Source organism: Microtus pennsylvanicus, chromosome 15, assembly GCF_037038515.1.
Source record: "Microtus pennsylvanicus isolate mMicPen1 chromosome 15, mMicPen1.hap1, whole genome shotgun sequence".
Lineage (NCBI taxonomy): Eukaryota > Metazoa > Chordata > Mammalia > Rodentia > Cricetidae > Microtus > Microtus pennsylvanicus.
In genome coordinates this window covers 43,815,473-43,828,695 of record NC_134593.1, presented here as the reverse complement: position 1 = coordinate 43,828,695, position 13,223 = coordinate 43,815,473, and the positions used below count along the sequence as shown (strand labels likewise).

The window sequence follows — 13,223 nt, the reverse complement described above, 5'->3', positions numbered from 1 at the left end:
ATAGGCTGTGGGTATAGTGGAGGTTGACGTGGATATGGGTGCACCATTTAACAGCATTTTAACATTTTCCAATAAGTTCAGGGATGCTCTGGTCTGTCGGTTCATAGGTCCACCCCTATTTGGAGGGGAGTGGCTTGCAGATTTTTTGTGATGATATTTAACATATGAAATAATATTAACAATGTTATCCAGCAATCTTGCATTTTAAAACATTTTATTTTATTCAAGACTTTTTTATTTTAGAAATAAAACTTTGATACATAATGTATGTTTTCAGTTTGTATTGGCCTCACTTACGAACTGGCTGTCGATAATTTTATAAACAAATTTTGGAAACAGATAATGGCAAGCACTATTAAAGAATTCTTACATCTGAGCAGTAGCTGGGGTATACACTGTTTGTATCCATATCCTTATTCATCATAGCCAAACATTGGAAACAACTTAAATGCTACTAATGGAATCAATTCAATAGTATAGACAATATAAATGAATTATAATTTACCTATAAAAGTGCAGATTACTATTACAAACAATTTTGAAAGGAAAAAGCAAGTTATAATGTTAACATAAATGATAATAAATTTTCATGAAATTCAAAGGTAATGTTTATGATAATATTAACTACAACTCATAAGCATTACTCTCGATATGACACTTCTAAGTTTTACACATAAATATACACACATCTACATGAATGCACAAACTCAGTTAAATTTAGATCCTTTTGATTTCCTAGGAAAAGTATGTAATGCTATAATAAATATTTAAACCACTTATAGCAGAATTATACACCGGTTATGTTACAAAACTCCAGGTGAGACTAAGTTAAGTATGGGCTCTGCATTTCCTGCTACAAGTCCGTTCTTGCTAGCAGGGTCATACATTTTGGGATTCATGTATTTGTTATTATACATAGGTATTATTATATAGGTATTCATGAAAAGTATGTTGTCTTAAAAACTGGTTTTAGTTATTGGTTTTCTTTAAAATGGCAACCAAAATCTGGCTAAGATTTAAAAACCCTCTGTGGTCACTGAAGTGGACTGATAGACCCACAGATCTTTCAAAAAGAGTGTGCATAAGGCTTCATCTGGAGAAGAATTACAAAGAATATCTTGTAGCAATATGTACTTGAGTACAGTCAGCAGTGGTATGCATTTGCTGATTGTCCACATGAGGTGAAATATAAGATTACTTTTTTGAGTTAGTGGCTTCTATTCAACCAGCTGATATTTCTGGCTCAATCTTCCTTACAAGCTTAGAACTTCGGATTTACGTAATTAAGAAGCAATTTTATCTAATGGACAATCTTTGTTGAATTTTGGTGTTTGAGGCTACATTTGTTTCCTATGATTTGGCCTACAAGAAAGTCCTGAATTACTATTTGTCCTATGATATTATTTGAAGGGTAAATGTTCCTTTATATGCGGAAATTCTCCTAAACAGTTATAATGTCAGAATAAAATGTTTTAAAGTAGGTAGACTTTTTAAAATGAAAAACAGTACTGCATTTTTCCTAAAACAACATGGCTTGGGACCTACTGCAGATTGTATTTCTTAAGGTAAACATTATTTCTATAGATCTTATAAAGTAACTTTGAGTTATTACTCCCCTAGGAGGGTGTGGCAGTTGTATATGGTCTAGAAGCTCTAATAAATGTTCACATTGAAATGTATCCAGTCATTAAAGTAGAATTTACACTATTAATTTGAGAAGTTAATACAATTCATAAATAAGCTCTGAGTTATTAATGGATGCTTATTTATTTTCCCCAAGCAAGACATGCAGTTTTATTCCTGAATATTTGTTTACGCTTTTTACCTCAATCCACCCTTCCTAACCTGTCTCTCTTATGCATTAACATACATGGCTACACATATGTACATTAAAGCAATTATTGTTGAGGAATCTTTAATTATTTAGTTGTTTGTTTATTTGGTTTAGAATTGCCCTATCTACCTGCCTAGCTTATGTTGATTTTTTAAATCTGCCATTGTCCCATACTTAGCATATACAGCCATGAAAGAGTGAAAATACATCAACTTTCAAATGCAACTTACTGCTCCCCTGCTTTCAGTACAAATACTTGACCACATTCTTCCAGAGTTGGCAATCAGAATCCAGTTTGAATTTTGACAGAATTACCTATAAAAGCATCTAAAATTGTAGGTACCACTTTATAGATTAATAGTAATTGGTGTTAATATTGGTTACATACTGAAGAGTTTGAGACTCCGTACTGACCGTTGGCAGAAGACGCAAGAAAATAGGTCAGATACAGAGAATCATTTATTATTCAGAGAAGGAGTTCCCGAACCTCGACTCTCACGGAAGGTTGTGATAAGACTCACTCACCAGCCACATGGAGAGCAGTTGTGTTACAGAAAAGAATCTGGGGTGTAGTGAGACTGGCATGCTTTCTCCTTTTTCTATTTCTTAACAACAGAGAAGAGGATTTGCTTCAGCAGGATGCACTGCCTCCATCTCCCAGAATGACTCACACTTGAGAAATGACAGTGGAATGAAGGTGGTTGGTTAGTGCTGTCTCCTCAGTGTTCAACATCACAGTTTAGTGCCTAAAAACTTCTGAATTGCGCCTGGAAAGTCCTAAGTCATCGGGCTTCACTTACCCATGCAAAAATATAATTGACAGCACTAAGAGAGGAATAAAAATAGTATATCTAGAGCCACATATGTATGATCATAGCCTGGGGATCCAGAATCTGCTTACTCCACATTCTAGAGTTCATGAACTTTTTATACTAACTAATAAGAAAGTCATGCATCAAGACACTTCAGAGTGTTGTGAACGCTGAGTGGGTCACAGCAGATGGGATTCTTTGTTCATAGGTCTCATCCTATGAGGCGATATTCTTAGCCTTTTGCTTAGTGGAAGCTGATGGTATACTTGTGCATTCTAAAGTATATCTTATAAACACAAGGATGTTAGGTCAGAGAGATGGGCAAGTAATGGCCATTCCTTACTTTATCTTGACTAAAGATAGCCCATGATAAATTATATTTGGGCTCTGGGCCTGAAACATTCTCCAAATTAAATGGAATTTTAATCAGCCTGTCAGCCTTGTGGAGAAGGTTCCATGTAAGGCACCTCAGTCAGTGTTCTGTTGCAGTGAAGAGACAGCACGACTGCTGCAGCTCTATAAAAGAATGTATTTAATTGTGGCTTACTTACAGTTTTAGAGGATCAACCCATTATTCTCACGGCAGAGAGCATGGCAGCAAGCATGGTGCTGAAGCAGTTACTGGAAGTTATACCCTATATCCAGAAAGAAACAAACTGAGCTTGGCAAGGACTTTTGAAACCTAAAAGCCCACCCCCAGTTACACACTTCCTCCAGAAAGGCCACAGCTACTCCAAAGCCACACCTTCCAATCCTTCTAATCCTTTTAAATAATGCCACTTCCTGATCACTAAGCATCCAAGTGTATGAGCCTATGTGGGCCATTCTTATTCAAACCACTACATTTAGTTAGCTCCTTGATTTTTATAATTCAGCTGTAATCAAACCAGAGGTAGCTCTATTTAAGGTAAATTTTTTTTTTATGATTTTTTTTATGATTTTGACCTCTTCTGTTTATTTAAATTATAAGCACAGCATTTCCCCCTTCCCCTTCTTCCCGCTAAATGCTCCATATTCTCCTCATTGCTCTCTTTTGAATTCATGGCCTCTTTTTTCAGTAGTTGTTGTGTTTTATATATATATATATATATATATATATATATATATATATATATATATATATATATATATATAATCAAGGATGGAACGTATTTCCGTCCTTGGTTTTTTTTTTTTTAAGGAATTTCTAAGTTGTCTGGGTGGTGTGTTGAGAAGAAAAAGGAGAGACAAGCAGACAGTGGAGATTGCAAGCAATGGTAATCCCTCCAGTAGCTGTAGAAAAGAAGGATGTTTTGAATACTCCTTTTTCTGACTGATAGTATTGTCTATATTTCATGTTTCTGTTCTTATATTTGCCTGCTGCCTGTTCTATTACAAAGAAAGAAACTAACATATTTTCATCATTTCCTTTGTTTCCTCCCTCTCTTCTGTCCCTTCACCCTATCCTTCATTTAGCATCTCATTAAAGTATGTATATATTATAATTAACGGTGAGTAGGTTAATATTTTGTGTTTCTTTCTTAGAGTTTTTCTTTCATTGTTCTCATCAATAATATTCTAATTTGTAACTTTTTATAAAAAAACTGATATTATCTCTGGGTTTTAAAAAGATGGTCAAGTGCTGAGAAATAGCTCAGTCAGCCAAAAACTTACCTATCAAGCCTGTGTTTGTATTCAAGCAAAAGGTGGGTTTTGCACAGTGGTGAGTGCTTTTAATCCCAGTGCTAAGAAGGCAGAGACAACCAGGTCCCCAGTGCTTGCTGGTTTGCCCCAGAACTCGCTTGTGAGTCAGGTTAACCAGATTGGTGTGCTCCAGTTTCAGCAGGAGACCTGGTCTCAAAAAATAAGGGTAAGGGCTATTAAGGAAGATGCCTGCCATCAGAATCTGATCCCCAGGTTCATGGGTGTGCACATGAACTCTTGCCTGCTGTACAGTAGCTTTGGGTTCCATTTCTAGAACTGCATTTAAACGAAAAATACTAAGCTACTTACTTATAGGTTAATTGTACACTTTTATAATATTATTGGTAATTGTAACCTGTTTGTTTTCATTGACACTTAGATAAAATACAGTGTGTTTGTTGTAATGTGATGCCATGCTGTTTGTTGGCACTTATAAAATTCTACCCTTACCTGCTGATTCTCACTAATGCCACATGAGAGGCATTTCTTGATTGGTATAAAACTTAGAAATAAGAAATTAATTAACTAATCACATATCCATTGAGATCTTTTCATTAGCATGTTATTGGCTTTGATCAACAGTCGCAGGATCTGGCTTTGAGACCTCAAATATTTATACAGTTATCTTTAGGAGACACTCTTCTATATGAAAACCCACTCTTCTATATGACCATTACATGGGGCGTTCATCCCTTTTCTCTCATTTCTTCAACTGCTTCCCTTGAAGTTGAAATGCTTACAAAAGAGAAAATATGGAAGACTCTTAGAGAGTTAAAGACTCTCTTTATATGATAGCTGATTCGATTTGTGTATTAAATGCCTTTTTATTTTTAGTTTCCGTCTCTTCCCTTTTAGGCAATTCCATTTACATGCAGGTGCTTTAAGCCTAGCAGGGTATTTATAGATACATATTTTACAAGGGTTTATGTGTATGTATTATATGACTGCTATTCATTTAAGACCTAATTTATCTGCAAACTATTAACTCATGGTTGGAACTTGTGTTTGATTTTAGATAATTTTCTTGTGGATCACTGGTTAATTAATCATTTTTCAAAATTTATTTGTATTAGCAAGCGTTAAATGAAAACATCAAAAAAAGAGAAGCGGCAGAAAAGGACAAACGTGCCAGACTAGCTAAAGAGCGAGCAGAGAAAGAACGCCTCGAACGCCAACTAGAGAAAAAACGTTTGCTAGAAATGAAAACTGGTGAGTCCTGTCGAGCCCCATCCATGCGGTGGACACATTCATGTGGTGCTTCATCAAACAAAGAAATAGGACCCCCTGTTTCTATACCTCACCATTGAGCAGATCTTTCCTCGGGCTCCTTCCTCCCTTCGGTTTATCACTGTGTGTTGTCTTTCTTCTGGTGTTGGCTCTCTGGAAGACTTGTAGGTAGATTCTCTTTTCTTCAGTATTACTTGGGTAACAAGTCTGTAACAGTGACTGTCTGTTAATACATTTACATCCATACGAAATTGACACATGGATTGATTTCTTCCAGTGAATGCAGCACAGGCAAGAGAAAAAGAGGATACTGATTAAGAGAGACTTCAAGTAGGCTGGGGCTGTCACTCTTGCTGGTGTACATGAGCTTGAGACTAAGTTCAGTCCTTAAAACTGAAAAGAGGAGAAAAAGGAAGGACTAAGGGGGAGGCGAGGTTGGTAGAGAGGACAAAAGAGACAGAGACTAGAGTGGCAGCTGTGGAAACCCTACAAATTTGTAACCCCTACAAGTAACTATAGCAAAAAGAAAAATCTTTGGAGACTTGATTTTTCTATGCATGACAATATTGTTGTCAGCATACTTCCGTATTCTTCTGAGCCTGCTGAAACTTCACAGACAAAAAAACAAAAGAACAATGTCTTCAGGTAAGTTAAAATAGCCTGGGGTGATAGATGGAGGACTTTATAGACTAAGCAGGGTAGTTTCCGAAGCTGGGGCAAACTACTGGGGGAAGATGTGTGCCCACTGTGCTGTTTTCTCTACTTACTTTATGGTATGCTTTCTAACGTAATGGAAACTTTTTGAAAAACTTGACAAAATTTGAATACAGCCCTACAGAAACATCTATCTATTTTATAAAAAGAGCCATTTTCTGATTTGTTTGTTATTTATTTACCTTATTTTATTTTATTATTATTAGATGCAGTTTAGTTTTATAATCAGAGAGAAAAGTTATGGATCTAGATGGGGGATGGGAGGGGAGCTAGAGAGGAGAGGGGAAACTATATTCAGAATATATTATATTAAAATATATAAAAACCTCTATTTTCAATAAAAGAAAAAAGGAAGATACAACTAAATAGGAAAGCAGCATATTAGGTTGTAGTTTTATTGTCAACCTTAACAATTTGACTTTTGTTTACCACGGCACTAAGGATTGAAGGTTTTAATATAAAATCCATTAACTTCATTGCTAAATCCTAGTAGCTCACAATTCAGAAGAAGCAATGCAGCTAAGGATTCCCCACAGGAGAGGGTGCTACCCTATCCTCTTTACTTGCACTTTGATAGTCATATTTTATTTTTAGAAGCAAAATGAATATAGTAGTGTAGCACATTTGTTTCTTCTAGAAAGGAAGAGTCATCTAAGTCTAATTACATATGTATGTTAGAAATTCAAAAAAGTTCAAGGAATTACTGAAAGTGTTACCAAAAATGAATAGCAGAAAAGTGGACTATTGACTGTTAAAATTATTCTGGAATAATCATGAATTAAAATCTTAGCCTAATTTTTGGTACATCATTATATTGTTTGAACATTTGCTCACCGGGTTAAAAGTCATGGACCTGATAATCGAAGGTAGATGAACTATATATACTGTTGAGATTTGGACTGAGCGACTGGGACAAAGAGCCTCTCAGTGTTGCTGTTATATCAGTTCATAAAACTGACATCTGATAGAACTTTTTAATGGGCTTTTCAACAGAATATAAATAATATTCATTTTTATTTCCCTACAATTTAATTTCCATTTTTGAATGATCAAATTTATTTTTTTACCTTCAATGACTTACTTCTGCAGTATAAAATCCACCTAAACAAGAGTAGATCAGAAGGCAGTTAGCCATTATTTCTTTCCAGGATTCACTGTTCATATTTAGGCACACTGTCTCTTCAGTACCTTTGAATACAAACCGGGATCCTAGTGAATATGCACCTGGATGTCCACATTGTCTTACTAAATACTTAGTATTTCATGTTATTCTTAATATCTTGCCATGGGTTCCACTCGTTAGGTCATAACTAATTTGGCTTATATTATTCAGTAAGGGAGTAATAGAAATGTTTCTCTAGTTCTTCAATATGAACAGTATACTTGGCCTCACACAGTCAGAAAATGATTGAATTATTTTATTAAACAGAACTGAGAAGGATGTATTTAAGACTTAAAATGCATGTTGCCAAATATATTATAATTTTCCCTAACATTCCACGTCTAATTATGAGTATGCATTAGTTGAAAGTTCTCATTTTTATGAGATAGACTAAAAAGTTATTTTTAATTTTCATTGGCTTTTGCTTGACTACAGTGAAGATGGTCATTTATACTTATAGTTAACTAATATTTCCTATTTTACAAATTATATTGCCTTAACCTTTTTCTGTTGGTTTACATATTAACCAGTTGTAAACAATTAAGTTGCCTCATAAATATATTAAAATTGTTCTTTATATATTTTGGCATGTGTGCTTTTGCATGCATTTGTGTGGGTGTGTGAAATTTTCTGTTCTGTTGTCTTACAATCTTTTGCCTTAATTTCTTTCCATATTACCTATATAGTGATACCCTATCTCAAATATTAGAAAATAAAAATAAAGGTCTCCGTTGCCTCTCTTGTTTATCATGGAGCCCATTATTTTTGTCCCATTAGGTTATTTTTATCAATTGTTCTGCAGTGTCTTTTCCAAGATACTGTGTGCAGATGATGACAAATGTGTCTCAATAAGTGCAATGTCTTCGCCTGGTAGGATTTCTTAAATGCCTTGGATATATTAAGGTCATATGGAGTGCTCATTTCGATACTTTCCAGGGGATCTCCATGTTCTTCTGAGCCTAGTCCGGGTTATATCGATTTATAAAAATCTCATTAAACCAGACACAATCTCATAATGCCACATCAGGGCTTTTCCCTTTTCCTTTATTTCTCTTATTTTATTCTATTTTTTTTACTGTGTACACACACACACACACACACACACACACACACACACACACACACTTTTTTATTTCCCTCTCTTTTTTTTCCCTACAGGACCTGGACGTATGTATTATGGCTTCTAGCTTAGTGCTTTCATGAGATTCCTGAGTATGGGAACAAGTTGGTCCCTGCATCTACACCTGTGTCTTGCACCTTTTCTTGGGCTCTTTTCCTTCTGTTTGCTTTTTTTTATCCCATTTTCACATAGTAGCTTTTATTTTTTTCTTATATTTTGCTATCATCACTTAGGAGCTCATTTGTTTCTAATGAAAAACAGGAAGTGAGTGAATCTGGTGGGGGGGATGGGAAAAATAGAGGGAGGGGAAACAATAACCAGGATATATTGTATTTTAAACAAATATCCAAATATAAAAATATCAATAGATAAAAGATACACAAAATAGAAAGCTATGATGTTAGAAACTACCTTTGAAGACCTTTGGAGATTTGGGAGGTAAATTCTAGACATTTGTTTTGGTTTAAAGAGTGTAGGGACATAAACCAATCTAGATAGCATGTAAAAGTTTTCTCACCAAAGTTAACAAAAGCAATAAATGACAGTTATTCTGAATATTTCTCTTTGTAAAGACATGATTGTTCGTTCAGATCATCAGTTTTTTAAAATGGCCACCATTAGGAAATAAATCATATAGTAATAAAAAGTATTTATTTCTTGTTTGCTGCTTATTTCTAAATGAATCAAACACAGTTACCTTTTCTAATATCTGTAGAATAAGAATTTTCTGAAATCATTATTTTTACAACTTTTGAAGACTTTCTGCAATGGAAATAGAAGTTTAGCCTAGCAGCATTTGATTTCATTCTTAGAGAAAATACATTGGGTATGTTCCTTGTTTTTCATGGTGACAAGTCTGAGCTCCAGTATTGTATTAGCGAACTATGCTGTGCTTTTCTCTTATTGATCTACTAATATAGATATTAGGAACTGATATTGACAGAATTTGGTTTTATATAACAAGGGAAGTATTACCCCAGCAGTTAACACAGGTGTTTCCTCTGATGCTTGTGGACTTTACACTTTTAAGCATCTTCTGATGGCCAGCTCAAAATTTATATTAAATTTTTATTTGCAGGTATGGCTATGGTGTAGAATATACTACTTTGCAAACCATTATAGTTGCCTTTAGCCTGGCTGTGCTGGTATAAAAATAGTGTGAAAATGTGAATTACTGTATTTATATTAGTATTTGTTACTGCTTTGGATGAGGGACTTTATTTCATCTTATTTTTGTGTGTAAGACACCACTCCTGAGGTGACTGAGCAAGAGAATACTCCTGTAACTCTGTCATAAACCCACGTGGGCCTTCTTCCCATAGTGTTTCCTGAGATTAGTATTTCCACCAGGCAAAAACAACTTAGATTCTTCACAGATATGCAAATTCTCTCATCACGGAGATGGTGGAGTAATTAATTCCTGTTCTTTCTTACCTACCATCCATGATGACTGCCGTTGGAGGGAGAATGGCAGCTGGGTTCAGATCTACTTGCGCTCATTCTCCCTGTTCTTCCAGAATGGGGCTTTGTTCATAGGATGAAAGTTAACCTGTGCACTAGAGCTCTTCCAGCCGGAAACTGCATGTTGAAAACCCCGTGGACTAGTCAGTCTGAAAACGAGAGTCTAGGGTCTTCCTTCAGCATTTCCTCATGTTAAAAGTCATGTTCCCGTTTCTTTTTTAAGAGTGAAGAACCTGAGCTTTCAGATAGTCACATAGGAAGGTTTCGTGTTTTTTGCCAAATATTTGCATATTCTTGTAAACAAAAGAACAAATGAACTTTAAACTATCCTTATTTAATCCCCATGTGAATTTAGAATAATGTGTAAATTTGAATTTTATTTAATTTTGAAAACACTTAAATACAAAACATCTATATAATGTATTTAACATGGATGTCCGGATTTAGCTTCAAGTACGCAGCTAGTATGTGCACTTATGTAATCCTTTCTAGGAAGACACAAATAGGAATAATGGATTTATGTAATTATATACTTTTTTCAAACTCCATTTTCATCTTTAATCTTAGAAACAAATAGGGCATTTGATAATAGAATTCAAATGTTATGCTTTAAGATTTCCTGCATGTGTAAGGTGATTCACATAATTTTTCAGTAGCACATCAGCATGGCCTTGAAATGGACTCAGTGTTGTATAATTGTGTTTGGGGAGGAAGTAAATAAGAGATTATTTAATGGAGCAATAAAACCTATACTAGCAGCCCCTATATTTTAGTCTTTAGGTTACAATTTGCCTATTATTTATTAGGCTTAAATGTCTCATTTGGTGCAGCCTCAGTCTATTAAATAACGGATAATTAGCTTTTAGGAATCTGTTGTTTACCCACATGGCCAAAACTGCTCCTTTGTTTTCCATTCCACAGTTTAGAACAGCTAAACAATTAAGCATCCATTTTAGAGGAAATGCATATTGCGTAAACACCACTTAGGAATGTCTCTGCAGTCTCAACAGATACGCAGTTTATGTGTGTATTTGCTTTCAGAAAGGCTTTGACAGTTACCCTCTCTTCTATAGAGGCCATAAAACTGAGATTATTTTCCATAATTGTGCAGATTCTAGTTTTTTTTTGCAGTGGTGCTCTCAATTTTCTAATGTTACCAGTGAGTGATGCATATAAATAAGGCAATGGCTTTAGTCATTTCTCTGTGTAGAATGGTAGAACAAATTAAATTGGAGTGGCTTGGGTGCATTTCTCTTTTCTTCCATCCATCTTTTATAGAACAGTCATGCTAACTACTTTTATTAGCATTTCCTGATCATGCTGAATCTTCCAGGCTCTGCATATGTTTATTATCAAGTGTGATATTTAAAATAAACTTGAGACTTTTCATCACAATATTTAATTTAATTGCAGAGAATTTCAGTCAGTGAAGCCCAGGTTCTCATCATCTGACTAAAGACCATCTTTTCATCGTCATGTTATTCCTTGACAACTGATGAGTTAACTGTGGTGCGTGGGGTGGGAGAAGAACCAAAATAATACTAGTAATTGGTGCTGTTAGACTTCACCTACATAAAAAGTTTGAGAATTGTTCTTGTGACCTCAACAGAAGGAAAACTATCTCTTTTGTGCCATTGTTAATGGTTTTAAGACAGTTAATCACTTCCTTTGGATTGGCAAATTTTGAGTGTTTAACAGAGGCATGCTTCTCTATATTACCTGAAGTTCCATTTTGGTTTTCATGATTGAAGATGTGTTTGTGTCAGTAGTAAGGATTGAAAGGATCATATCAACACAGTCCCATTCACTTCTTAACAGAATCTTCTGTGATCTAAAAAGCACAAAGTCCAGCAGAGTCCAGTGCTCAATAATCCTGGTGAAGATGGATAGGGCCCTCATACTATACATTTGATGTTAATCCCAACGTTGAAGGTACAGAACTTGTACAGTTGTGAGTTTAATAACAGGCACAAATGCAGCCTGCTGTCATCTAGAAAGAGTGCCCTGAAATACCTTTTCTACCTCTAGGATTTCAGGCACATGAAGTTTTTCTTTCTGATGTTATATCACCAGAACTCTGTGTTGAGAGCCCTCAGGGTGTTAGAAAGCTTCCCTAAGTGTCTTCAAGTTACCCATATTTCATTTGTATGCAGAAATTTCTTTTATTCACATGATTTAGCTTCAATTATGGAGATTCTTTAAGAATTATTTTTTTGTACACGTTAGTACATATTGGTTCTGTGTAGCTAGTAAGGTTCACATATCATCCTCTTCTCCTTCCAACAAATGGAGCTCCAGAAAAACAAAAGAGCCAAGTTTAGCTATCTTCAAAAACAATTAGCCATCGTCAGCACAAGATATCCTGAAACCAATTTCTTCTTTCCTTGACTCCCCATTCTTCTCATTTCATCTCCCTTTCACCTGCCAGTTCTCTTTTCTCCCTCAGTTTCCCCATGGCAATCTTACTTATTGCTGTGAGATCACTCATATTAATAGACTTTCCACTCGGTTCACAAAAGACTGACTATAAATCCAGGAATGTTTCCACTGCATTTTTCCTGACATTTGTAAGAGCAAAATGCTGGAGAAAAGGAAAGCTAATGCTAACGTAATATTAATTCTTTGGCTGTCAAACTTGAAGTGGACTGATAACGATACCCCACGAAATAAGAATATCCATGCTGCAGAGATACATTTGTTTAGAGGAACACAGTCCTTGGTTATGCTATGCTCTACGGTATACATATACCTTTGCTCCTTTCTTACATTTCCCTGTGGTCTGAAAATCACGTACTGTGAGATGGATTTTGCTGTAAGGTATCATGTATGAGACTATGGATTTGATTGCTGCTTGCTTCTCTTTAGCTGTTTGTGTCATCCACTTAACCACGAATATGAACTTTACTACTTATAGGTTTATTTCTGGTTTCTTCTTCCCCTGTAGTGGGGCTTAAATTTAGGGTGTCTTATTAAAAGGTTTTCTTTATGAGTGTTTTGTCTGCGTGTATGCAAGTATAATCCATGCATTGCCTGATGCCTGCAGAGGCAGAAGATGCCAGAAGAGAATGCTGGATTCCCTGGAATTGAAGTTACAGACTGTTGTGAATTACCACATGAGTATTGGGAACCAAATCCAGATCCTCTACGAGAGAAAGAAATGTTTTCTCCTCCCCCCTCCTTTTATTGAAAATAGATTTTTCTCCCACATAA

General features: G+C 35.4%; 1 protein-coding gene across 1 annotated transcript in view; it reads left to right on the top strand.

The window, feature by feature from the left end:
* Diaph3 (diaphanous related formin 3) overlaps positions 1-13,223 on the top strand; it is a 449,402-nt gene that overhangs the window by 293,503 nt on the left and 142,676 nt on the right. Inside the window, exon 25 of the mRNA XM_075949702.1 lies at positions 5,403-5,538. Within this exon, the coding sequence (XP_075805817.1) occupies positions 5,403-5,538 (136 nt within the window). The remainder of the gene's footprint in view (positions 1-5,402; positions 5,539-13,223) is intronic.